Source organism: Lonchura striata, chromosome 2 (genome assembly GCF_046129695.1).
Source record: "Lonchura striata isolate bLonStr1 chromosome 2, bLonStr1.mat, whole genome shotgun sequence".
Lineage (NCBI taxonomy): Eukaryota > Metazoa > Chordata > Aves > Passeriformes > Estrildidae > Lonchura > Lonchura striata.
Genome location: NC_134604.1, coordinates 69,863,350 through 69,888,011, shown reverse-complemented (window position 1 = coordinate 69,888,011; position 24,662 = coordinate 69,863,350). Strand labels below are relative to the sequence as shown.

Genomic DNA, 24,662 nt, shown 5'->3' with positions numbered 1-24,662 from the left:
TAAGGATACTTGTTGGAGGATTGGAGCATAACACACAAAGGTCCCACAAACAACCCTCAACAGAGCCAAGAGATGTACACACACACACCTGATCTGTGGGAAGAGATCTCAACATCATCACCTAGTCCTGGCTACACTCATGCCGCTATGGCAGTGTACAGAGTCAGTCTGTCTCCTGACAAATCACTGACCCACGGATCCAAGAGACCCATCACACACTACATTTAATTGATGACCTATCTGTACAACCCAAGGCATATGGAAGCACCTCACTTGGAGGATAAGGAATGTAGAGGTAGAAAGTTTTGGAGAAACTTGGCACTGACTTGGACACTGAATATACCACATGCAAAAATGACCTTTCACCTTCTATATACAGCCAGTTCTCAGCTTAACATATCACTAGATGAAAGACTAAAGCCAAGTGAAAGACTTCAGAGAAGAGAACCACACCAAATGATTCTACATACATAACAATCATAGCAGCCATTCTTGAGCTGCAGAGAAGTTCTTAAGATCTCTCAACCTCCACAGAGATGGTGAAATCCTGCCTCCCCACTCATCAGGATCAGTTCAAGTAGCAATGTCTGAATCTTCAACACACACTTCCCAACAAGAAGAAGCTCGTTTTTGCAGAAAGATGACAGGCAGTTAAGCTCTCAAACAGATGTCTTCAGCCCGCCTTTATCAAGTTCATAGCTCGTCTTCATTTTGGCACCTCAACACATTGTGTCACGTTTTGGATTGTTTTTAGGACTCCTTGGTTCTCCCTATGAGGGCCCACAAGTAACAGAACTTCCAAGACCACATGTAGGCAAACAGCCACAACCCTACACAGGTTTAGAAGCTCTGATCAAAGTGCCCCCTGTAGGAACTTGAATCTGTGTGTTTATGTATAAATAAAACAATGCTAGGAGTGCACAAAGACTACATATGAGACCACAAAGACCACAAAGTGAAATGTGACAGAAGACCTGTGAGACAGCAATTTAAGTGTGCCATGACATGGAAAACAATAAGAGAAGGGGGATATGAAAGAGCAAGATTTAAAAGAGATAATAATTTTTAATGTCTACCATTGTTATTTATTCTAGACACTATTGGAAAGAGAAAAACCAAAATGCACTCAACACACATGCCAAAACAAGATATCAAAGCAGCCTTCCCAGAATAGGAAGAAGGTATTTAAACCTCCTTTTTCAGAAAAAAAAAAAAAAAAAAAAAAAAAAAAAAAAAAAACCACAGCCTACTAGTGAATGCAGAATCCAAGTCTCTACCATTTTAACCCTGCCACTGGTGTTCAGAACACAGAGCCCTTAAGCTGAATGGTACAGCAGTTCTGATACAGCAGAAAATCAATTTTTCTTCAAGTTCTAGAGTATATCCTTGCAAGTACAGGTATACCTCACAAATTTTCTCACTTGCCTTTTCTTAGAAGTACTAAGGAGAATTATTAGCACAGAGATAAGATTTTTATTTTTTAAAAGGATGAGTTTGCTATTGCTTATGCAGGTGAGCATCCCTTACAGATTGCAAAACACAGATTCCATGAAGAATTCTTTCTGCTATCTGTGAGCAACTCTGCAAAGGAAAGTCTAAGCCTCAAAAAAGCTATTACACCACCAACATGGCTACTTTGCTAAATGGCTTCCAACTGGGCAGTCTTGTTTGCCCTGCAGAATATGGTGGTATTTACTCACACATTTCAAGCACATAAGCAGGCCAAAAATGCCATATCCCACTGCAGCCAGAGCCTATTCATTTTTTTACTCATGTGAACAAACTTGAAGAGTTTGCTTCCTAGTCTAGCCTGTTGAATCAAATCAGGTTTACTCTGTTTCCCTCAAGCATAGTTTTGGTTTTATTATCATGACTTCAAGGATATTAATAGCAGATAAATACATTTAAAGCCTAGCCATGCTTTTCAGTGTAAGGTCAAATTTTTCCAAATATCTAGTATGGATTCAGCTGTGCTCCTATTCAACTTAGACATACTCTAGAGTCAGCTTCCACCAACACTAAGCACTTTTGGAAACTCTGACCAGAGCTTTTTTACCAGCTCAGTGTCCCACATATTACTACAGTGCCCCAAAGCCCAGAGTCCTCATGAAGGTAATTCCCTGCAGTACTAAGAAGCTTGCAGAACAGACTGTTCCTGCCTCTGTAATTTTATACCTGTACTTTTAACAGTGGAAAATACATTATTTGAGCTGGTCCTGTGGGATAAGAGCACTAGACTCTGTTGGATCTTAGGAAGAAGTAATATTACAGTTGGTTTGAGTCTTGTTTCTGAATGCAGTGCAGCTCCACGTAGTCTTTAAAAGCCTTTGTCTTCTGTACCTTCACGCATCAGGGTTTCAGTGAAATTCAAATATTAAACTTGCAAGACAAAAATAAATATTTAAATAAAATCAAGGAGAATCCTCAAATCCTCTCTGAGGAAAAGTTTTTAGATCTTTAAAACTACCTAATATTTAGAGAAGAACGTACAGAATAGTAAGGAATGATCAGGATAAGGCTACCTATTTCTTAATAGAATTTGACAAACCATTAAAAGAAACAGAAAATGTAAACTATTTCCTTGCAATTGCAACCTGGTGAGCAAGGAATTAAGGAAATTTTCTACATAGCCAGAAACCTTTACAAACCAGTTGCAAGGCTGCAGAAAGGCACCAGACACTTGGCCTCCATCCAGCCTTATGGACCAGCAGGGAATTCCATAAGAGGAAACATTCAGTCACTCTCTAGCAGACAACACTCAGCACTGCTCCAGGAACTCAGGAAAAGGGTATTTGGCACAACAGACAAGGGGTAAGAAATAAGGACAACTGTGTCAAGAGTCAAGTTGTGCCTAAACAGGAATGCCTAAACAGGAAAAAACTGGCACTCCTGAAGCCTAATGGAGAATCAGAGCATCTGACATTACTGGTTTGGGAAGAAGCTTTATTTGAGACAGGACAGTGAGCTGCAGTTAGGCTACACACCTCATCACATTAAGAACCTGTTCTTGCCAGACACAAGTGCATACAGCAATGAATGTTTCTGTGCACTGTGCCAGAGACCATCTATTACACATGCCACAAAAGCCACCTTGAAAGAGTTCAAGCATTCTGTCATCAGCTAAGATACAAATTTACTTTACACTTGCACTGGAAAACTTGAGGAACCCGGTTAAGCCCAGAGTAAAACATGCACCACCCCCAAACCATAGAAAAGACTGAAAAAAACCACCAAACACCTCCCCTCCAAAAAAACCCCTACATATTTTCCTTAAAGAGTGGTGATAACACTTATGCTTCCAATACTGTTTTTATAAAACAGAAGCTTAAAATGAAGGTATGCAAATAGTTAGAGGTGGGTTTACAAGCAGAACTTTGCTGTATACCTCTGAATCAAAACCTGGTGACCTTTAGCTTTCACACCATCACCCTCAACAGCATTGCACAGGAAGTGAAGAATATTATATTCAATAAAGGCAGCAGGGGAATTTCAGTGAGAAGAAAGTAATTGTTCCATTTGGAACCTGACCAGAAGACAGGGGTTAACACACTAACACTTGTGGAAAGAAAAATATACCAGTACTATGAATTTCTCATGGAACAGAAGATATTCCAAACCACAGTTTTATCTTTCCTCTAAAATAGCATACGTTCCAGTAGCATAGTTTTTTCTCATGTGCAGTATGCATGGAATGTTTATTTTCCCATTTGGGAAGTGTAGCACTAAACATAGCATTGCTGGCTGCTCCTGCTCAGAAACTGAAGAGACCAGAAGCAATTTGGACAAGATACTGCAGTATGGTGAAGAAACAGACACTGATACCATTTGGAACTGTTTGTGAGTATTATCACCCCATTGCTCAAGAAACAAATCTCACTTACATTTGACAAGCTGGATCAAGTGAACTGCTAACATTTTGGTCACCTAAATTAGGCTCACAATGAAAAATGGTAACAAATTAATTTTTAAAATAACAACTAGGGAAAACACTACTTAAAGGAGAAACTTAAGTTTTTGCTGTTAGGACATACAGTATTTTTCCTACAAAATTGTTTCCAATGAAAACGGTTGATTTTAGCTGTACTCCTGCCTTCCCTCCAACCTTTTCCAAATACTTGGTGCTAAGTAAATTTGCTAGTTAGAATAGTAACAGAAACAGGAAATAGAGGTGAAGCAGAATATTTCAGGAAAGTTTTAATTCATAATCAGTTTTGAGCATGAGAACTCAGCTGGTCATCCAGTAGAAACAGAAACTGAACATTAAAACATATACTGGATCTAAACTGACATACACAAGCTTAAAGCACAATACAAACTTAGTCTATTTGCTAAGTATTTTTCTTTAATAAATTCAAAAAGGTAAACATTTGCAAATTGTGAATAGCAGTGGACAATGGAACACTGATTCACCCTAGGGATGATATCATGTGAATTATTTCCTCAATCTGAACAAATAAAGCGAAATAATTCCTAAGAATAGTAACAGTCACAATAATGGGATGCAGTTAAGGAGGTGGAAATGTTTGGCCACATAGCATGAATCATTTAAATTCAGGCTGTCAGGCAGTTAATAGTTACCCAAGGGAAACATGCTTTACCTGTGTCATTTAAAAAGCAAACAACACCAGTTAAAACAGTATCATTAAGTACTGTTTAAGTGTAAACAGTGTTTTTTCACCCCCTTTAAACACTAGCTAAGGATTTGAATGATTTGAACTATGAGAGTGAGGTTCAGGAACCATCATAGCTCAGAACACTGATTAAAAAGAACAGAAGTCAAAACGTGCAGCACAAACTCACTTTGCCACTCAGAGGACAACATAATTAACAAAATTTTTAAGACCAAGCTCTCCAAAAGTTTTCCTATATTAGCTTTCCAGCAGAGAACTGGTGACATTTTCCAAGTTTTCTTAGCTCTTGCAAAGCAGCCAACAGGCTTTTAAGAAAACTAATCTGAACACACTGAACAGTTTAGGTGATAATTTCTAATCATCTGTGAGTATTCTTTATTCAAGAGTGCAGAGAGCACCACGTAATGCTGCAACTCCAAACCTTCCTCCCACTTCAATTATCTACAAACACTAAAGCTGTCAGAAAGGTTCTTCCCTCATGGTTTTCAAAGTCATAAGATGAATATTGCTGTCATGAGTTGGCAGAAATAGAATATGAGAATGAGCATGGATTATTTAGTAGGTGACAGATGAGGGGAAACACAAGATGTACATACAGGAAAAATGTAATACATCCACAATTTTCTTTGGGACCAATTAACATTAGAATTGGCTATCATACTCTTAATCAGAATTGAGTTGCAATTTTTTGTCATAAAATGGGGGTCTTATCTAATGAAAGCCAGCAAGACACTTTTTTGATTCTATAAATAAATACACACTTTACTGCAGCAAAGAACGATCATTTTGTCAAATACTAATACCAGCAACAACATGCAAGTTCCGGGAAGAAATATTTAAGAAGTATTCCAGATGTTCATTTTGTCAGCTATGTTACTCATGTCTCCTCCAAATCATGATGGAAGAAGACCAGAAGCACCCCAGCTATGGCCTTACAACTTTGAGTGCTGAGACAACTTTTCTCTTGTCTCCTCATCTCTCTTCTCTCCTTAGCTGATGAAGTGATTCTAAGAGTTAGCAACACATACTCTTCACAAGCTGCTTTTTGCCTTCCCTTCTCCAGCCTTCTGCTTTCAAGTCGTTAAATCCTTTCCCTTTCCACACCCAAGCAGACACACTCTAGTCAAAGGGTATGTTCATTTCAGAACATTTAGTGTCTGTTCTCAGAGTGATACCCGTGGGCTCCTGTCTTCACCCCAGCCTCCCTGCATGCTACATGCAATAGCAACACAGACCAGGGTTGCCCTATTGGTAGGGGGTTGTTTAAAAAAAACCACATTTTCTCCTCTTGTTTCTTTTTTTCCTCAGCTCCTAACCACTATCACTACAGCTCCAATATTGCTCAAGGTACTGAAAACAACAGTTTGTGCCACTATTATCTACAGTTAGCTGGTGAGGTTGGGTAGAAACCCTCCAGAAGTCAGTGTTCAGATGCTGAGCAACAACTGCGCATACCTTTCACACCTAAAAGCAAGCAAAAACGTCCTGATGTTGTAGCCATGACATGGCAAGTGCCCTTGTGGAAATAGCACGTAGTCCATAGAAATTGCTGTTGCTATATTTTCTCAATTTCTATTCATACTGCAACACTTTATAGACACCTCTCCAGAACAGGACATATGATCAAAGTATGGCAGAAAAGTTGATGGACTGTAAAGCAATTGAGACATTTTTATTTATTTTCCTATTACCTGAAATCCCTCCTATACAGGCATCAACTCGCTGTTAACTCAGCTGAAAAGCTACAGGATCTAAGTACACGTATGGAAAAGAAACAACATCCCAGCACCATCACCTCAAGAAGTATTGCAGAAATGGTCAGTAATACAAGCAAAAGGGAAAAGAATCACACTGAGGCAGCCCAATGTGGGATGGGTTCCCAGTCTTACACTATACATCTCACTGGAGGTGTTTGCTTTGTTGTGCTTTCATCTGTGAAACAAATTATACAAAGGACTACTTCTGTGGTCCAACAATTAATTTTAGGTACTGAAGTACTTACAAACTGCTTAGAATTATTTAATCTCTTAAATGCTAATGGATTGCTTCTTCCTGATGGATGTCTTTTTAATATGGCATTAAACCCATACAAAGGCAGAATCACTGCCACCTGCAAAGAAGTTCTACTCAACAACAATAACAAAAAGTTCCCAAAGCATAGTCATAAAAATGTGTTTCCGAAACATTACATTAAGTCAAACTACAAATACTTCCAATTCAAGGCAGGCTCTTCAGTGGAGAATTAAATATGAATTTTAAGTTATATTTCATTTTTAAAATATTAAATATTAAATGCCATAACACACAAGTTATATAATTCTCTGCTACTTTTATATTCAGAGCCAAATGCATCAATATGCTATATCTACCAGCTAGAGTATAAACACTAGATGAATGAAAACACTCCATTTTGTTATTAAAAGAATAAACTCACTTCTACCCAAACCTTAACATTTTTTGTCTCACAAAACATCACTAAAAACAGGTCTGTTAAAGGAACATTTGAAAACCAGAGACAAGCAATCATCAGCTCAGATCTCATAAATGAAGTCATGAGTTCAACTGCCTTCCAAACAACATTTACTTCCACTGAAAAGTAAGTTTTGCTTGCTTTTGACATCCTGACATCCCAGTCAGTGTGAAGAAAGATAATAAGATCTGTCAGTCTCCAGAAAAACTTTTAACAAACAAGGCTTTTTCTTAAGGAGTTGTTTGATTTGATTTTGCTAGCTTTACCAAGTCCCTTGAGGGGTATATTTTTCTCCACTGTGCCAGTGGCCTGCTAGAGACACTGTAACAGTGGAAGACTTAACCCCATCAGAAGATACCATCTCTCCCTCTTAATGCAGAAAGGAGCCAGGTTTACTACAGTTTCATTTTAAGAGATTACCCCTGAGAATCAAGTTCAACTACAGTTTATGCCTAAAGCCCAGAAAATGAATATACAGTATGTCTTAACTATATTTATATACAGTATGTCTTAACTGTATTTTAAAAAGAAAAACAATTGAATGGCAAATGCAGCTGAAACTCCCTAGAGGAGATGAAAATGTTTTAGTAAATTTATGAAATATTAAGCCAAATGAATTTATGCAATATTGAGAATAGCAAGGCAACTCCTACTGTGGTAAATGTCATCTCACTAAGTTAAAGAGCCACATCCCCCTCTTAGCTAACATTTTCATTTGAAGACTAACTCTAATTTGAAATGTCCTCTTTCTCAATTCCATTTTAAAACTTCTTCCTGTGAAACTTCCTATGCACTGCCTTATTTGACACCCAACGTACTATCGAAAACAACTCAGAGCATTAATAAAAAATGTTTTTCTTGCTTCAGCATCAAGCACCTGGCAAGTGACTGGAAGGTTCTTGAAAAGCCTTAAAGGTTATTAAAAGCATTCCTCTTTTTCCCCGGGGACTTAAAACTCAATTATTTTCATTCCTCCTTTTAAGCTATGAAATTACATCATCTCTTCCCATTTGATTTATACTTTAAAGTATTTTTTTCCTGCATTGTTCCTCAATTTGCTAATTCACTAATAAATAAAACTCCTGTTGGCTCCCCACATGAAATAATGAAAGAGGAAATGTCCAGTATTGCATGCCTCCATGCAAAAACAGGACCATTCCTTATATTCAGCTTATTATATATATTTTAGGTATAAATGTAATAATTTGTAATTTATTATTTGTTTCAGCTACATAGGTCTTTGGCTTAACTTGTCAAATCTTCGAGCAATAAATTAACAGAGTGCCTTGGAAGGATCTCTGTGAAAGCACAGTGATAGAGTAGGAAAGCACGAGCTTTCCATCTGCTCAGTTTCTTAACTCCCCCTCAAAGAGAGCACAGCACCGGGCCAGTTCCCATCCTGGGCACCTGATGCTCTCGAAGCCCAGGGTACTTTCACTCTGGCCCTCTTATGGGCCCTACATCGGGGCCTGTTGCATTCCAAAGATGGCTAGACTTGTGTCAGCTTCCTCTTGTAAAACACTTTCCACTCCACAAAACAGCTGCAGAAATGAGACCTCTGCTCTAAGGCTTTGTGCCTTCTTCCTCTAGCACCTTGCCCAAATTTAAAAAAAATTGATCAGCAACAGAAGAAAAACTGCTGTCGCTGAACACTTCAGGGAAGAGCCTGTCTCCCTCATCTTTCATTCCCTTCTATTGCATGTTCATTCAAATTGATACAAACCCCTCTGAGCCTACTCTTCTCTAGGCTGAATACTTGCAGCTCTCTCAGATTCTCCTTGCATGATAGATGCTCCAGCCCCTTTATCATCTTCATGGTCCTGCCTTCTCCATTAAACCTGTTATATTAACAATCCCAGAACGGGACACAACATTCTAAAAGTTACCTCAGCAGTGTGGAGAAAAAGGATCACCTCCCTCAACCTTTACCATGCTCTTTAGACTGTAGCCCAGGGTAGCACTAGTCTTTGCTTTGCCACTAGGATTAATTGCTGGCTCACAGTCAGCTTGTCCACCAAGGATCCAAAGATTCTTCTGGAGAAAGGTGCTTTCTAACTTGGCAACCCCCACAGCTTACTGGTGTAAGGGGTTGTAACTCCTTAGGCATAGAATTTGGCACTTCCCCTTCTTGAGCTTCATGACATTTCGCTGCTCAAATCTTCAACCTATTGAAGTCCCTCAGAAGGGCAGCCAAGTACTCAGTGGTATCTCTCACTCCTCAGTCTTGTATCATTTGTAAACTTGCTGAGCTCATACTCCATCTAATCATCAGGTAATTAATGAACACGTTGAACAGTTCTAGCCCCAGTATCGTGCAGTACAGCAGTCCAGAAAATAAATGGAAAGAAACTAGTCATATAAAAAGCCCCAGGATTAAGCTATTTCAAGTACATAGACATCCTTTTGCCATGTGATACTTGCACAAAAGTACACACATAAAAGGTAAGACTGCAAAAAAAAAGTAGTACAAGGTTTCCATACAGTCATTTTCCACAAAGCAGGTCTTGCTTCTAGAATGCAAATAAAACTTCCTCTGCCTGCCTAAATCAACAATCCCCCCTAGGTCACAATTCTCCCCAAATACTAGCAATGAGCACAAACACACACAATCCTCAAAGCCACATAATCTTTCAAAGATAAAAATGATGCAGCCTTCCTGCTACACAAAAAGTAAAGTAAGCCAGTTTTTGGTTTTCATTTTCTTGGGGTTCTTATTTCCTTTCTTCTGAAGTTGTCATGACATAGGACCATATCTGTGTATGGCTCTATCCACAAACAGCAACAAACTCTGCTGTGACTTAGAAAAGTAAGCAGTAGTCTAACTTTTTTATAGGGCAAATTGCACTATTATCACAGGGTCACAGAATACACAACTAGAAGTCAAGATCAACTTAAATTCATGCAGTGACCTTCTCTAGAGCTGAGCTGAACAGTCACAAACATTTTGGTTACAAATTACATCCATAGCCCCCCTTCTCATCAGTGTCTACTATAATTGGGCAATCAGGCACAATGTTTTTCTCACAATCTTTCATCACTTTATAGAAGAGATTGGACTCAACTGGGACTGACATTGGCAGAGGGAATTGTACTATCTGAGGACACAATTTTAGTGACAGGACATGCCTCCTCCTCCATAGGGGAAGAAAGACATTATCTAGCAAGCTGTTCTCCAGCATACTTAGGTGTGGCTGTGCCCATACTAGGTTGAATTTCACAGGCTTCATGCCCACTTTATTACCCAAAAGAAACACAGAATTGCTTACCTGCAACAAATGACCGCTTTACAGGAGAGTGCCAAGTCCAGAAAGCTCTGCCTGACTTCAAATGAAAGGGCATACTTCAGTGTGTGACCATCAATAATCAGGGCAATATCATTTTCCTTGCGCAGTGACTCCCCCAGACTGGTACAATGTTGAGTCAGAGAAGCTCTTGTTGCCTGAAGAAAAAACAGAAAGAAAATGTTTCTTCCCAATACAAGAAAAGTGCATTCAAACTAGAGCAAGGTACCTCCAGACCATGGCACACATGCACTCAAACTGGCACTGACACGAGCTAGGGTGTTAACAGTACCTCGTGCAGACATACTGACTTGTGTCACAAATTGGCAAAAGCTGCCTCTGCTTGCCTAGGAACTCATCTTGTTTCAGAGCACTCTCCAGCATCTTTACCACACAGTCCTGCATCATAGATGTGCCCAAAGCAGCCTTCCCAACTGTAGCCCAAATACATAAACTGTCCTGGGCCAGACAGGCAGGAAAACAATCAGGCCACTTTCACACAAAGGGGAAGTGTGGGAGGAAAGAGGAAACTTGCTTTGCAATTCATTTTCTCTCACCTCACTCATTAGTAGGTTAATCCAAACAAATTCACTCTGATCTACTAGAAAACTAGCCCCAAACTGGAGGCAAATTTACACATTAAGTTAATGATTGTGACAGAAAACACAATTCAGCCATTTCAGACACAGATTACCTTTTGCACCTTCTTCTTTAAAAGAATGACTGCATAATTCCCTGTTTCCCCATTAAAAGTGAGGGATTAGATTTATGACTTCATGGCATGCTTTATCTACACTGTACCTAAAAATCTAACAGAAAGTAGATGACTGTGCTTAAACCATTAGAGACCAGTGCTGGGAGAACAAGGGTAAGTCTTCTGGGAAGAAAACTGTTTTATCTAGTTCAACGCTACTGTGCAGTGACAATGCTCACAGAAACTCCAAGGATGATATAATGGATACAGTTTGGGAAATATTATCAATAATAGAATTTTATCGCAAGAGCCCCTGCCCCTGGGATCTTAGGGTGTCATTTCTTTTTCTTTACTGCTTCCTCTTAGTCTTGCTTAAACATTTTTCTTACTCTCAAGAGCAGAATTAACCCCTGTCCTTCTCCTGAATATGGACACAGGATTAAATGCTTCTTTGACTATTTGAAAGGAGAACTCTCTGCCCTTATTCCCTGTCCAGCACTTGGGGCACTTCAGAGGGAACACCTTCACTTTTCACCTGATCCAAAGGAGGGTGAAGGCTAGGGCCCAACCACCCCCCCTGTAGAGACAGAGGAGAATCTCAGGGCAAGTTCAGGAGGGTTACTGAATATCCATCATCTATTGCTCAAAAAACAAAGCCACAAGAAAACTTATAAAAGGTGGTATTTCTCATCAGTTGAGGATACTAGTCTCTCCATAGCTTATTATCATGGATATGGGTAAGTTTCATCCAATTCATGCCCTGGTCATGGAACTTACTCATCTTACATGTAAGATGACACAGAATTAGTAACACTTCTAATAATAACCCAAAACACTATAAATCAAGGATTACAAATGAGGCACTTCATTTTATCAGTGCTTTGTACAACTCTCAACATACTCCTCCAGGAGGGCAGGACTAATTTATAACCTAACAGCTTCATACAGTAAAAAATCATGAATTATTTCTGTTTTTTCCAACTACTTAAAATCGCTGTGTTTTAAAAAAGAAAACCAACTCTTGTTCCTATAGGCCAGTGCAATTAAGCCAAATAAACCAGACCCCATTCTCATTGGGTATATAATGAAGGCCTTCTAAGCAAGCAAGGGAACAAACATTTGGAAACCATGGGGAACTATATCCTTCTGTGGGCAACTCATTACTGGTAACTAGAGTAAAAATCTCTACTTTGATCCCTAGCTTTTACTCCATATTTGACATTAAGGGATAAGTTTCTTTGAGTCACATCAAGCAAGACTAAATCAATCCTTTACTGGAACAAGCCTGATGGAGCAGAAATCAATAGTAATCCTAAGAAAGTATCTCACATCTGTGGAATACCCCTGTCTTTTTTACTGAGTGTTCATAAAGCCTAAATGCTAAGTTTGTCAGGGGCTCTGATTGAAATAGAATATTAGAAACAAATAAAGCAAGCCTTTCACCTAGCCATAATAAACTTGGTTTTCCTTCCCAGGCATAGAGCATCCAGCTGCTCTGGGGAAACCCAAAGAGGCATCTGCCAATCAAACCTTATGGTACTGGCATATCAATTTCCATCAAATATTAAAAATATACAGCTTTATTTAAAAGTCAGAAGGTGCAAAAACTGAAACGTCCATCTGTTTAGCAGCCCTGATTCAGTGGGTTAGTCTAATAAATATAGACACTTCATAAGCCAGTAGAGGACATGTGCACATGCTTAAACAGTCAGTTGAATCAGAGTAACATTATCAGTTTAAAGCTTTACAATGGCTTAAAAACTCATCCATAAGACCACCAAGTGTCAGAGAACAAATATGAGAAAAAAAAAAACCCAACCAGACTGTAAAATGTCAGCTACAGAGCTCAAACTGAAAAAGCTAAGGCGATCAGGTTTCAATTTATTTTATTCTACTTTTAGACCTTTGACATGATGAGACTTGTTTCTAAAAACATGAACAAGTCTAACATAAATGCATTTAAGGGTTAAAGTTGTTACAGTCTCTGTGCTTGAGTTAAATTTAAGACATAGTGCTATATTCCATAATAAACCTATCCCACCTGCTCTTCCTGTTTGTTTTTCCATTTCCATTTTAACAAGTCGCAACCACAAATATAAACCCTAACCCTCAGCAGAGCACTTACTTGTACTACTGCCTTAAAATAAACTTTCAGATTTTATTGTTCTCTGTGTGCATAATTTCCATACAGAACATGAAATAACATCATTAGTTCACTATTATAAATCTTCATAGCAGACCAAATTTGTTGACAGGCAGAAAACAAAAACATCCTGAAGCAGAGTTTGTGTGGTCTTCCCTGGACTGTACACTCAGGATCTTTAACAAACCTTGTGATAGCATGCCTGCATATTCTCACTTCCTAAAATTTCTGGGAAAATCCCTGCTGTGCCCAGCTTTATGAATTATAATACTGACAAACATTCTAGGATTTACCAGACTATTATTTTGTAGGTTAACAGGGCAAATATTAATACTTTTACATGATGCTTGAAGTCAACTGGGAAGGCAATCACAGTTAATGTAATCAGAAACTGCTGATTTTACTAAAAACAAGAGCAGACTCCTCATGCTGTAATAAGAAACATTAGGAATGTTGTATAGGTTACTTAAGCATATTTTTTATGTGTACTGTGTGCCTTTGGATGGCGTTTCTTGTTGTTGCTCTTGAGAGTTTTCTTGCTTTGTTTTGGTTGGGTTTTTCTAGAAGCAGCACAAAATACTGCCCATTCCTTCCCACCAGAGCCTTGGACACTACCAAAAGAAATGTTGGTGTTTGAGGCAATGTAGTATCCAATATAGAACGACAGTTCAGAAGGACTTGCACAAATTGAGTGCAGAAGACTCTAGCAGGATAATAACCATTCCCTAAGCTTATTTTACAAAAACAGTGATACCCAGAGAAAAACTGGACAATTATTATAAGACAATCGGCTCCAAATCTCCTCTTTCCTGCCCCACATTTCCCTGGAAAAGCTCACAAACTCACTGAAATTATAGCAGGAGATAGAAAGGATAGAATTTTGGGTAGCCACTACACTTGCGGTTCGCTGTAAGCATACAGCCATCCATGGCCCACAGGGAAAGACATCTCAGGAAGACAAGTCAGTGGTTTGTAGCATCATGTAGACCAGGAGGCATCTTTAGCTGAAGAGAGCCACTCACCCCTGGATCTGTGACCTCTGACAGACATACCCCCATATGGCCAAAATGAGCCTTACATTCTGGCTGTCCACATTTCATGCCCTCTCGGTTGGCGAATGCTGCTAATCATGCCATGATCATGGGTATGACCTTCATATGGGCCATTCACTTCAGAGCTGGACTCAATGATCCTTCTGGGTCCCTTCCAACTCAGAATATTCACCCTTCTTGAACAGCCATTCCTCCATCTCAGAAGCCCTAAAATGACCCTCGCACAACAAGCTCCTGCAGTAAGAATGTGAGCTACAGCAGCTTGAAGGGTTTTCCAAGCTAACTTCTTCCATCATCCTATAATTAATTTCCAAACCACTAGTTGTGGTATAAATTAGGTTATATAAATTACACTGTCTGCTAACTCACTAGAGTGCACTGAAGTGCCAGTTCAACTTGTTCTACCAATCCAAGAATTTACTTTTTATAGCCACTGTCTTCCTTCCCATCCATGGATAATCTGAATCATCAGATGCAACAATAATTTCACTGTGCTGAAAAAAGTGGTTTAAATCAGAATACCAGCCACATCCCCTTCCCTCAGTGTTAAGTGAAAAATATTCCAAGGAGAACTTAAGAATTAAGCAAGGAATCCATTGAAGAATTAAGCAAGGAATCCATTGCATAACCCCAATCAAGATAATGGGAAATTTTTCATTATATCTTCATTGCAACCTAGAAGCTTCACCACATTAAGCGAAATCTTTGACTTCAATCTGCCTGGCTACTGTACCAAAGAGATCTCTAAATACATTTGGTAGAAGCAAATTTACAGGAGAATAGGAATAATCACCATAAAAGCAAGAAAAACTAATGTTTAAACCAAAGCTGGCAAAACATATTAGAGCTATTTAAAGCAACACCCCTTGGGCGGAAGAGTCACTGGAAGTGCTTGCCACAATAAATAGCACATATGTAAGAGCTAACCTTGAAATCTAGAAAGAAATACTACTTTCAGAACAGATCCTCACTTTTGCCAATCTTCCAAGTTTGGTACCAAATTTGACTACGTCAGCAAGCTACTTCAATTTCCAAAAGCAAACAGGCAACTCCCAAAGACCTAGTTATAAGGAAGGATGCAAAGCAAACAGCCAACAAAGCCTGGTGAAGATTACTTCATGTTTACGGCAGTAGTCCAGCTACAGGACTTGTTGTCATGTTCCTCTGTTCCCTCTCTTTTGTGATCCCTACAATTGATCAGTCTTCAAACAGTTGGTTATTTAACTGCTTCTGTGTACTCTCAGAACTTAGCTGGGGATAGAAATACCAATTCAAACACAGTTGCATTTTCTAGGTGCAATGTACCAGCCACTTACATAAACTGACACAAAAGCCATGGTTTATGGCCCTGAAAATGGGTAGTCAAAAACATCAGTAGAATTGAAAATGCTTAGTTACTAACATTTGAATACGTATGGTGTAATACAATCAACTATACAACAACATGGACCACCACATTCAACTCACAAAAATTTTCAGAGAAGCATTTGCTCACTTTCTCAACAATAAGGACATTCTTAAGAGTATCCACAAAACCACTCTTTATTTTACTCTTAAAACCATATCACAATGCTAAAAAAAAATCAAACTTGACAACAGTATGGACATTCATCTTGCTAGGTATGCAACAGATGAGGTAGTTCATGGAGAACAGAGCAGGCTGAATTCCCAAAAATACATCACCTGTAAGGTTTTTGTAAAGCCAGAAGCAGAAATATTAGCAGGGAGGTTGTTTTGTTTACTAACTCACTGAAAACAGCACTATGAAAATTACATTTCTAAAGCCGAATTTTAAGAGTTCATCTCTTCCCTAGCTTTACAGAAGAAGACAATATAAGGACACTCTAGTTGAGAGCCAGGAAAACCTTTAAGAGCCAAAGACTAACTGAATACTTCACTACTTCACATTTAAAAATAAATAATACCAACAATACCCAGTTTAGAACACTTCTAGAATACAGGATCCACTTCCAATTCAACCTGTACACACAAAGCCATTTAGCAAATGGATTGTGGAAGATCAGACCCCAGCTGCATACCTTCAGTTTACTCTTATAAGTAAGATCAAAACTAAGAGGAAAAACTAACAAACAGGTCAATCAACAGCTGTTTGTTCGGTATTACTGCACTGCTCAACCTGTGTCACATGCTGATTTAGATACATAAGAGTACACATGTGACTACTACAGTATCACTTCACAGCCAGTCCTAAAATATGTCAATCAAATGACTGTCACAGGTCCAACATGGCAGAACTTGCTTATTAAATAACACCATGATTCTTGATGAATATGATCTCCTACCATGCCAAGAAAAATGGAGGACACAAAAATATTAGATGGGCTCACTCAATTTTCATAGCTTTGAATTTAACTTCCAACTTGAAATTCCTTCAGTTAGCAAAGTAATTTAAAATGTCTCAATAGAAATTGTCCTTAATGTGCATAGCAAGTGTCAGGTTATCACATATTCAGACCAGATCTTGCCTTCAGATACAAGATAAATAGATCATACCATATTTTTTCTATCCAGGGGCAGTTGAAAGCACAGACGAATTTGCCCATCAAGAGTTGTAACAAATGCTGTAGAGAACAATTCAAGGATGTTTCCAGTTCTGCAACAGACTTATTATGCAGAAGCCAAGAAACTTGGTTAAATAGGAAAAAAAATAATAAACCCTGAAGGAATATCTGTCCTGTCATCTGTACATCCAGCTCCAAGTGTGTTCTAGATAGTTTAAAAAGAAAAATGAAACAGATCTTTTCACAAACTTCATCTGATCACAGAAAAATAATCACCAAAAGTGTCAAGTCAGATATACCATCTCAAACATATATGCTGTGTAAAGGGGTGCAGGTACTTCAAGTACCTGCAAGATCAGTTCAAGATCATAGCAAGGGAGAGCATCAAAGAGCTGACTAGTCAAAAAATACATAGTGAAGTATTCAAGCTAACTTAACCTAGCATGTCAGGTGGTTGCACACTAAACTTCAGGCTCTCAGTGAAGAAAAAAGCAACATCTTTAATATGGAACATATATGAAGTCTCCCCTGCAGCCTCAGAGCTGGAGAGGCTTTGGGGTGGCAGGAGAAAGAGGGAAGAATTAAAAGCAAAGAGGGGCTTTTACCAAATTAAGAAGTAAAACCAATTTGTTCAAGACTTCACTAACTAGTCATCTTCCACCTTGCAGATTAAATAACACGGCAGTGCATGCTGCCAAAAGTGGTGGCCCTCATATCTTAGCCTTTTGAAATAAAACCTGAAGTTTTCTGCAGCATTACATTTTCCTCACATTAAAGAGAGAAATGCTGACTATAGCAGTGGCATCTTAAAAATGCCAATCTTTACTGTAATCATGACTAAAATACCGATTAACTGAAAAAAAAAAAAATCAAGAAAAGTGACAAAAGTCCCACCATTCTCAGACAAAAGAACTGACACCCTAAGTAGTTACCCAGGGCAACATAGTTGCCAAAGGCACCATCTTGAAAGACATGAGTCTTTTGCAATCCTTCTTTGAGTTCCAAGAGGGCAAAGCTGGCAGCATAAGAAACAACTGCAGTCAAAAGGGCAATTCATCAAACGTTCTTCAAATGCTATGGAAGACAATACCACATTTGTTCAGTTTGACATTTTTTAATATTTCTAACTTTAGCAAGAAGCATGTGTATCCTGGGACAATCAAGGATTTCAAATATTACAGCCACAACCCTGTTCTCTTCACACTAAGAACAGCATTAGGCTTATTACACAATTTTCATTTACTCCAGAACTGCTCTATGTAGGTGACTCTGTCTATTGACTTCAATATGTATCAGTTATTTGAGCACAGAACAGTTTATAGTGCACATTAAGATAGTTTACATCTCATACCACAGAAAGCACAAAGAAGAAATGCTTGTTCTGGACACCAAAACATCTGTGTGATTATTGAAATCAACTGTACTCTGCCAAGAGGAAGGAATCTGTTAGTTTTGCTAGGAAGCTAGAATGGTTCAGTTTTTATATTATGATATTTTAGCTTTATTAAATTCATTCAACAGAATGGACTTTTAGTGCCTTCTTTTTCTCTTTGGTATGTAATAATCTAGCTTTTCCTGGAAGCAAACAAAACAGAAGTTCACTCTTGAAGAAGCTCCTTTAGGAAGTTATGTTTCTGCCAAGTAATTTCTCAGAGATAACAGCTCACTTCTCAACTTGATGGATAAACCTTCAGATCAGTGAGACACAACAACCTTCTGCTTTAGATCATGAAGATACAGCATTCTCTGTTACACTGTCTGAGCCACAAGCTTCTGTGTTGCTGTTTTATGCTGTCAGTACACATCAATGCCCCAAGCAACTGAGGAGAATTCAGCAAAGAAAATAACACTGGTACGTGGACTTACAAGTCAGTCTATAATTTACCCCCTACTGCCCCCAAAAAAGGGGGTACTTTCTCTTATATGAAATTACAGGATGTTTTGACTTGAGAGGACCTTAAAGATAATTTAGTTCCAAACCCATTCCCTTGGCTAGGTTGCACAGAGCTCCATCCAACCTGGCTTTGAACACTTCCAGGCATAGGGCACCTGCACCTTTTCTGGGCAACCTGTTTCAATGTCTCACCACCCTCACAGTAAGGAATTTTTTCTTAATGTGTAATCTAAACCTACTATCTTACAGTTTGAAGCCATTCCCCCTTGTCCTGTCACTATATGTTCCTGTAAAAAGTCCCTCTCCAACTTTCTTGCAGGCTTCTCCCTTCAGGTACAGGAAGGCAATTAGGTCAGCCCTAAGCCTTCAGGTAGAATGCTTTAAAGATTCAGATCTCTGCTACAGGTACTGGCTTTTTTTAGATACACAAGGTAAAGTGCAAACTATAAATTATCACTATTATACCACCTTGGTCAATATTAGATACAGCCATCCTGACTCAATGAGATTAGAACTTTCCTGAGACAAGGAACAGCCACCAATGCAGCCAGGACTACATTAAAGGAGTTTTATAATTGCTAGTAAATAAGGAATCCATGTTTATTAATGTATAAAAGACTAAACACTAGTCACATCAAAATACAGATGAGATGACAGAGCTCATCTCTCCTCCAGAAGAATGCTATACATAAAGAACGCATAATATTGAGTAGATTGATTTGTACAAAACAGGATTGACTCAAGATGATTTTCTCATGATGCAGTTACCTTTCCAGCATAGACATATACATATGCCAAAACTTGTTCACTATGACAAAATTATTTTATATTTTCAAGTCACATTACATGTGTAGTCTGGAAAAGACAAAGTTTTGGTTTTACCCATTTATGTAAGGTAACATTAATTTGTAAGACATGAAAATAAAGCTGGAAGGACAGAATTTCCCTCTCTAAAGACTAATAAAATTTAAATAGGGCTAGAGAAAGCTATAGCTTCTATTATTTGTAGTCTTCCACTCTTAATTTCCTCTTCAAAATCCCCCTTTAAAAAAAGACCCCAACCACTGTTAGCATCTGTGCATTTAATAGTTCAGTTGAATTGCAGTGTAAGTAACAGAGGCCATACTGCTGTCAGAGCTCATAGCCAAAGTTATTCCCACACTTAAATAAAAGGAAACTGCTTTGAGAATTAAGCCAAACAGCAAACTCTAAGCTACTCGAGACAATCCCAACATACAACAATTGAACCTGTCATATTAGTCTTCCTTTCAGGTGCTTGTGTACTATCAAATCTGTTTCTCCAAGTGAAGCTGAGAAAGTTCCAGAGCCACTGATTAGGACAAGCAAGCTCTGTAATAAAAGTGACTTTTAAGAAGGAGACTGCTTTTAACCCAAGTTGTTTGCTTAAAGTCCTGGTTTTGATTTAGAAACAATACATGTATTGAGCAGAAATATGAGAGAACTCGCAGTTCCTGGAATACCCTTTGAGATTTTACTTCCACCCTGACAGCATGACAAGCATCAGAAGTTACTCATACTCCTTGGAATATGTTTTTTTCCCTTTTACCCAGGGCTGACTAGGCAATAAAACAACACACAAAGGGGTTTCTAGGAGAATCTGATACAAGCTGTACTCCCATGATCTTACCTATTCCCCAACAGTCTCTCAAAAACAAAGAACAAATAACCATCAATTGTTCCCATCTAACTGGGATCACTTTGACTCCTGAAAGAGTTAGGTCAGGCTTCCTGCCCTTTGGCAGCTGCTCAATGGTAGGCAGGGTGCAACAGTCCATCCTGGACACTTAATTCCTGGCCTCGGTCCCATCTGTGCCCTGTCAGGACTTGTAATGAAGCAGAGCCTGGCAAGCAGAAAGCAAGGCAGCATTCTCCTGCTTGGGTTGGCCCCTTTGGCAAGCTACTGGAAAGGGGTGCTCAAACCTGACCATCAAGAAAAAACAGCACCTAAATTGCCCCACAAGGGCAGATGAAGGATATAGAACACACTGTACAAGGAAAACACTACAAGTATCCTCAAGGACAAGGGCGTGGACACTCCCACACCTGGGAAACACAGAGGAAGAAGCAGAGATCAAAAAGCTGGAACAGCAAGGATATAGGAAAACTGGATTTTCCCTCATGTCCCAAAACTAAGAGCTCTATAACTCTGCATCCAAGCAGAGGACAGTAGCAGGACTAAAACTGCTAACCTTAGACTACAGGTTTTTAAACTCATAAATTACAGTACTAAAATATAGGTACATACCAGGGAAAGGGAGAAACACTATTGGGTTAGACAAGCAAGATGCTAGGAAACATTCAGGCTAGATCAGAGCAATCTTCACTATCTGAACACTTCTAGATCTGTAGGATCAAATAACTATCATTTAACAACTGAAGAAAAGTAACAGGAGAGCTATCCAAAGCACAAGCACTGGCACCACACATAAATTATGAAAACTAAAGAATTTACTGTTGTAGTATCAGAATACCAGAAATCCAGATAGCTATGTATTTGTTCAGCTGATACAAGACCCATAAACAAACTATCTACAAAGCATTAGATCATGAAATGAGAAAAGCATGACAAAACTATCCAAATGGTTTTATGCATGCTAGACTGTTGAATCTACTTACTAGTTTTGCTCAATAAGATTTGTCTTCTTCTGCACTTTGATTACAAAATTAGTACTTCACAACAGCAACATCAGGTAAATACTTCAAGATTGTCCAGCTTGAACAATTTTGTCAGAGAATGTCTGAAGATTATATTTGCTAATAGAACTCTACCAAGATCAATTCATGCTCAATGCTACTTACCTTCAAAACACCAAAAGAAATGCAATCCTTCTGTCTTGCAATTTGAGCACAGCAGATTACAATGACAAAAGGACAAAAATTGCTGCCCAGAGAGCTTGTGGAAACCCCATCCCCAGACATGTTCAATAAAGGCCAGGCTGGATGGGGCCCTGAGCAACCTGATCTAGGGAGTGGAACACCTGCCCACAGCAGAAGGGGTTGAAACTAGATCTTTAAGGTCCCTTCCAACTCACACCATTCTAGAGTTATATTAAAAATAAAAAGATCTGACAAAGCAAATATAAACAAGCTTTCTTTGAACAATTCATTTTAACTTAACTGGCAGCAGATATGGGAGCAATGACAAACTAGATGTGGCACAGACCCAAATCCCTCCTCCTGCCCTCAGTTCCACCCTTGAAACAAGGCACAGGGCAGGCAGCTCCTCCAGCCCATCCTTTGCCACATGGCACATGAAGAGCCAGCAGCAGGATACAGCCTCCCCTCACCTCCTCAAGTGTCTGGAGAAGTGGGGCCTGGACTATCTAGTGGGATCTATGGACCAGCTCACCTCAGGCAGTTCAGAAGTTGCCACACAATTGTCACTCTTTATACTGAATTTTACTTCAATTCTAGAGCCAAGTTAATTTTTGTGCCTATCTTATAAACTATCAACTTACATCCTATCAACTACTCCGAAGAGACTAGGTTCAATGATGAAATGGAATGGCTGGAGGCTCCTAAAGAGCCTGAAGACTATCTAGAGTGTTTTTTAAATGTGACTATAACATGGAAATATGAAAACATGATAAAACATGAAAAGCTATGGGTTTATAAAAGATGATAAATATCAGCCAACAGTCTGAGATTATTTTAAGCTACTTGTCTCCTTAAATAACATTACCTTCTCAGCACAGGCTACACCCTTAGGGAAGGGTGATGTACATGAACAAGCACACATCTCCTGACAGCAGCTTCAGAGAGGCACTGCTTGGTCATGCTCTGGCCTTGCATCACTCTTAGGTAGTGGTAGAAAAGGAAACAAGCAGGAACAAGGGCAGTTTTGCCACTGGCCTCCTTGAAGATCAAAGGAAGCAAAAGCCTCCACTCGGCTGTTCTCTAGTCATTTTCTTAGTTAAGATTATTTGGGAAAAAATAAAAGTCTTGAGCAATTCAAGCACTTCCAAGTTGTACAGAAATAGAAAAATGGCAGTTGCTAAACACAGTTCTATTTAATACTACATGAGGTGACATTAAAAGGCTATTTGCCCTTGCCATCACATCACAAGTTTAAGGCAGTTTCTTCACCAGCCATAGTTCAGCCAGAACTGAAATTCCAGACACACTGCAAATCTGAAAGATTACGTGTGTTCAGTGGACAGTTTAGTGTCTTCATACTTTCAAAGCTACACAGGAGACAACAATCCCAAGTAGTGTTTTTGAGAGGAATGGAGGTGAGCTGTATGCACTCCAGTGACTGATGAGTTACATCCAAGGACATTCTCTAAGGGCTGTCCTGATGCCAGACACTAAGGACAGCTTTCAAATAACTTCATACAACTATTCTAATAATCTAGAAATTCCAATACTGTATATAATCTATGGGAGAGTTCCCAAAAAAATAATTACTCATTGAAACAGTATTAATGTTATACAATCTTAAGGTCATATAACAACTGGTTTCAATAATTTAATACTTTAGCTATAAAGCAAAATCCATAAAAGCCTTCTCCCAACCAAGGCAAAAAATGCTTTACTTGGGGCAATGAATTCTAACAAGAATCAGAAATACCAAAATTAAGCGGTTTTTTAGACTGTATACAAGACCCCTGCATCTGAGAGATGCTGAGCCCCATTTATCCTAGCCTCTCAAGTATCCAGACACTCCTCCCAAAGCTTACTCCATTAGATGACAAAATTATCATACTCACCTATTAAAAATTCTATGCAAATACACTATTTCAAAAGACAGCACCATAAAGATTTTCAGAGCTCCAATGCCACTCCAGAAAAACACACACTTAAGGTAACAACATTCACAACTCCCAGACCAAAATATTCATACTTGCATCACACAGGCTGCCTTTCTGACTATGTGAACTGAAATATCACATGGGAAATAGGGATTTAGTCACAATGACTTTGGACATTGAAATCAGTTAGGGCAGAACTCCATCTTTTGGAAGACACTAGCAGAGCTGAACAACAAAGGGTATATCGTTAAATAATATGTAGCAGTAATTATCCTGGGCTTGGCTAGTGGTCTTCTTTGCTACAAACACATCTGTACTTTGCTGCTTCGAGCTTCCTTCAGGCCCTAGTTAACCTTTGCTCATAAAGCACGATATGTTCCAAAAATGCCTACTGGAAAAGAATATTGTAACCAGCCAACTGCACATGTGAACCCAAACTCAAGATTACTGGAATTGCATTATGAGGCAGCAGACGTGTCTCAAAACTACACTGTCCATTTTTACAGCTGTGTTCAAAGTCTTATTAGAATTAAAAAAAACCAAACCAAAACAAAACAAAAAAAAAAAAACCCAAAAAAACCCAAAAACATACCCACAAACTACCAACCAAACAAAAAAACCTAACAAAACCCCACATCTAACATTCTTCTTCCAGCAATAATGACAGTGTGAAAATTAATGTGTCAAAACCCAAGTAAGAAACCAGGCAATTTAGCACAGGCTTCTGTGATGAAAACTAGAGGCACCCCAGGACTTTATGTTCACTGATTTAGACAATACACAGCAGTTAGGCCAGTGGATAGGCAGGGTTACTAATTCCAAGTGCAGAGGTAAAGGTAGTCTAAGTAGGAGTGTTTTGTCTCTCACATTAAAAGATGTGCTCAAATTAAATTTTGTTTTTAAAATTATAAGATGTGCTAGATGCATGCTTGGTCCTACATGACTACCACTGTTTTCAATGCATGCTTGGTCCTACATGACTACCAATGTTTTCAATAATACTTAGTTTAAGAATTTCCTCCAGGTGGCTACCACAAGAGGTTGTATTGAAGATTTATGCTCATGGGAGGTAACTCTACTACACTCCTGTACAACATCTACAGCAACAACTTTTTATTGCCTTCAGCACAGCACCTTAGCTCCCAGTATATTGACAAATAGCAACAATTCCTTCTTGGCAAACGTATTTTCTGACACCTTGTG

The 24,662-nt window shown here is 38.8% G+C and overlaps 1 protein-coding gene across 2 annotated transcripts in view; it reads right to left on the bottom strand.

Annotated features, from left to right (window-relative positions):
• ATP8A2 (ATPase phospholipid transporting 8A2) overlaps nucleotides 1-24,662 on the bottom strand; it is a 329,984-nt gene that overhangs the window by 197,548 nt on the left and 107,774 nt on the right. For both annotated transcript variants that reach the window (XM_021530648.3, XM_077781458.1), the window contains exon 25: nucleotides 10,368-10,540. In XM_021530648.3, the coding sequence (XP_021386323.2) occupies nucleotides 10,368-10,540 (173 nt within the window). The remainder of the gene's footprint in view (nucleotides 1-10,367; nucleotides 10,541-24,662) is intronic.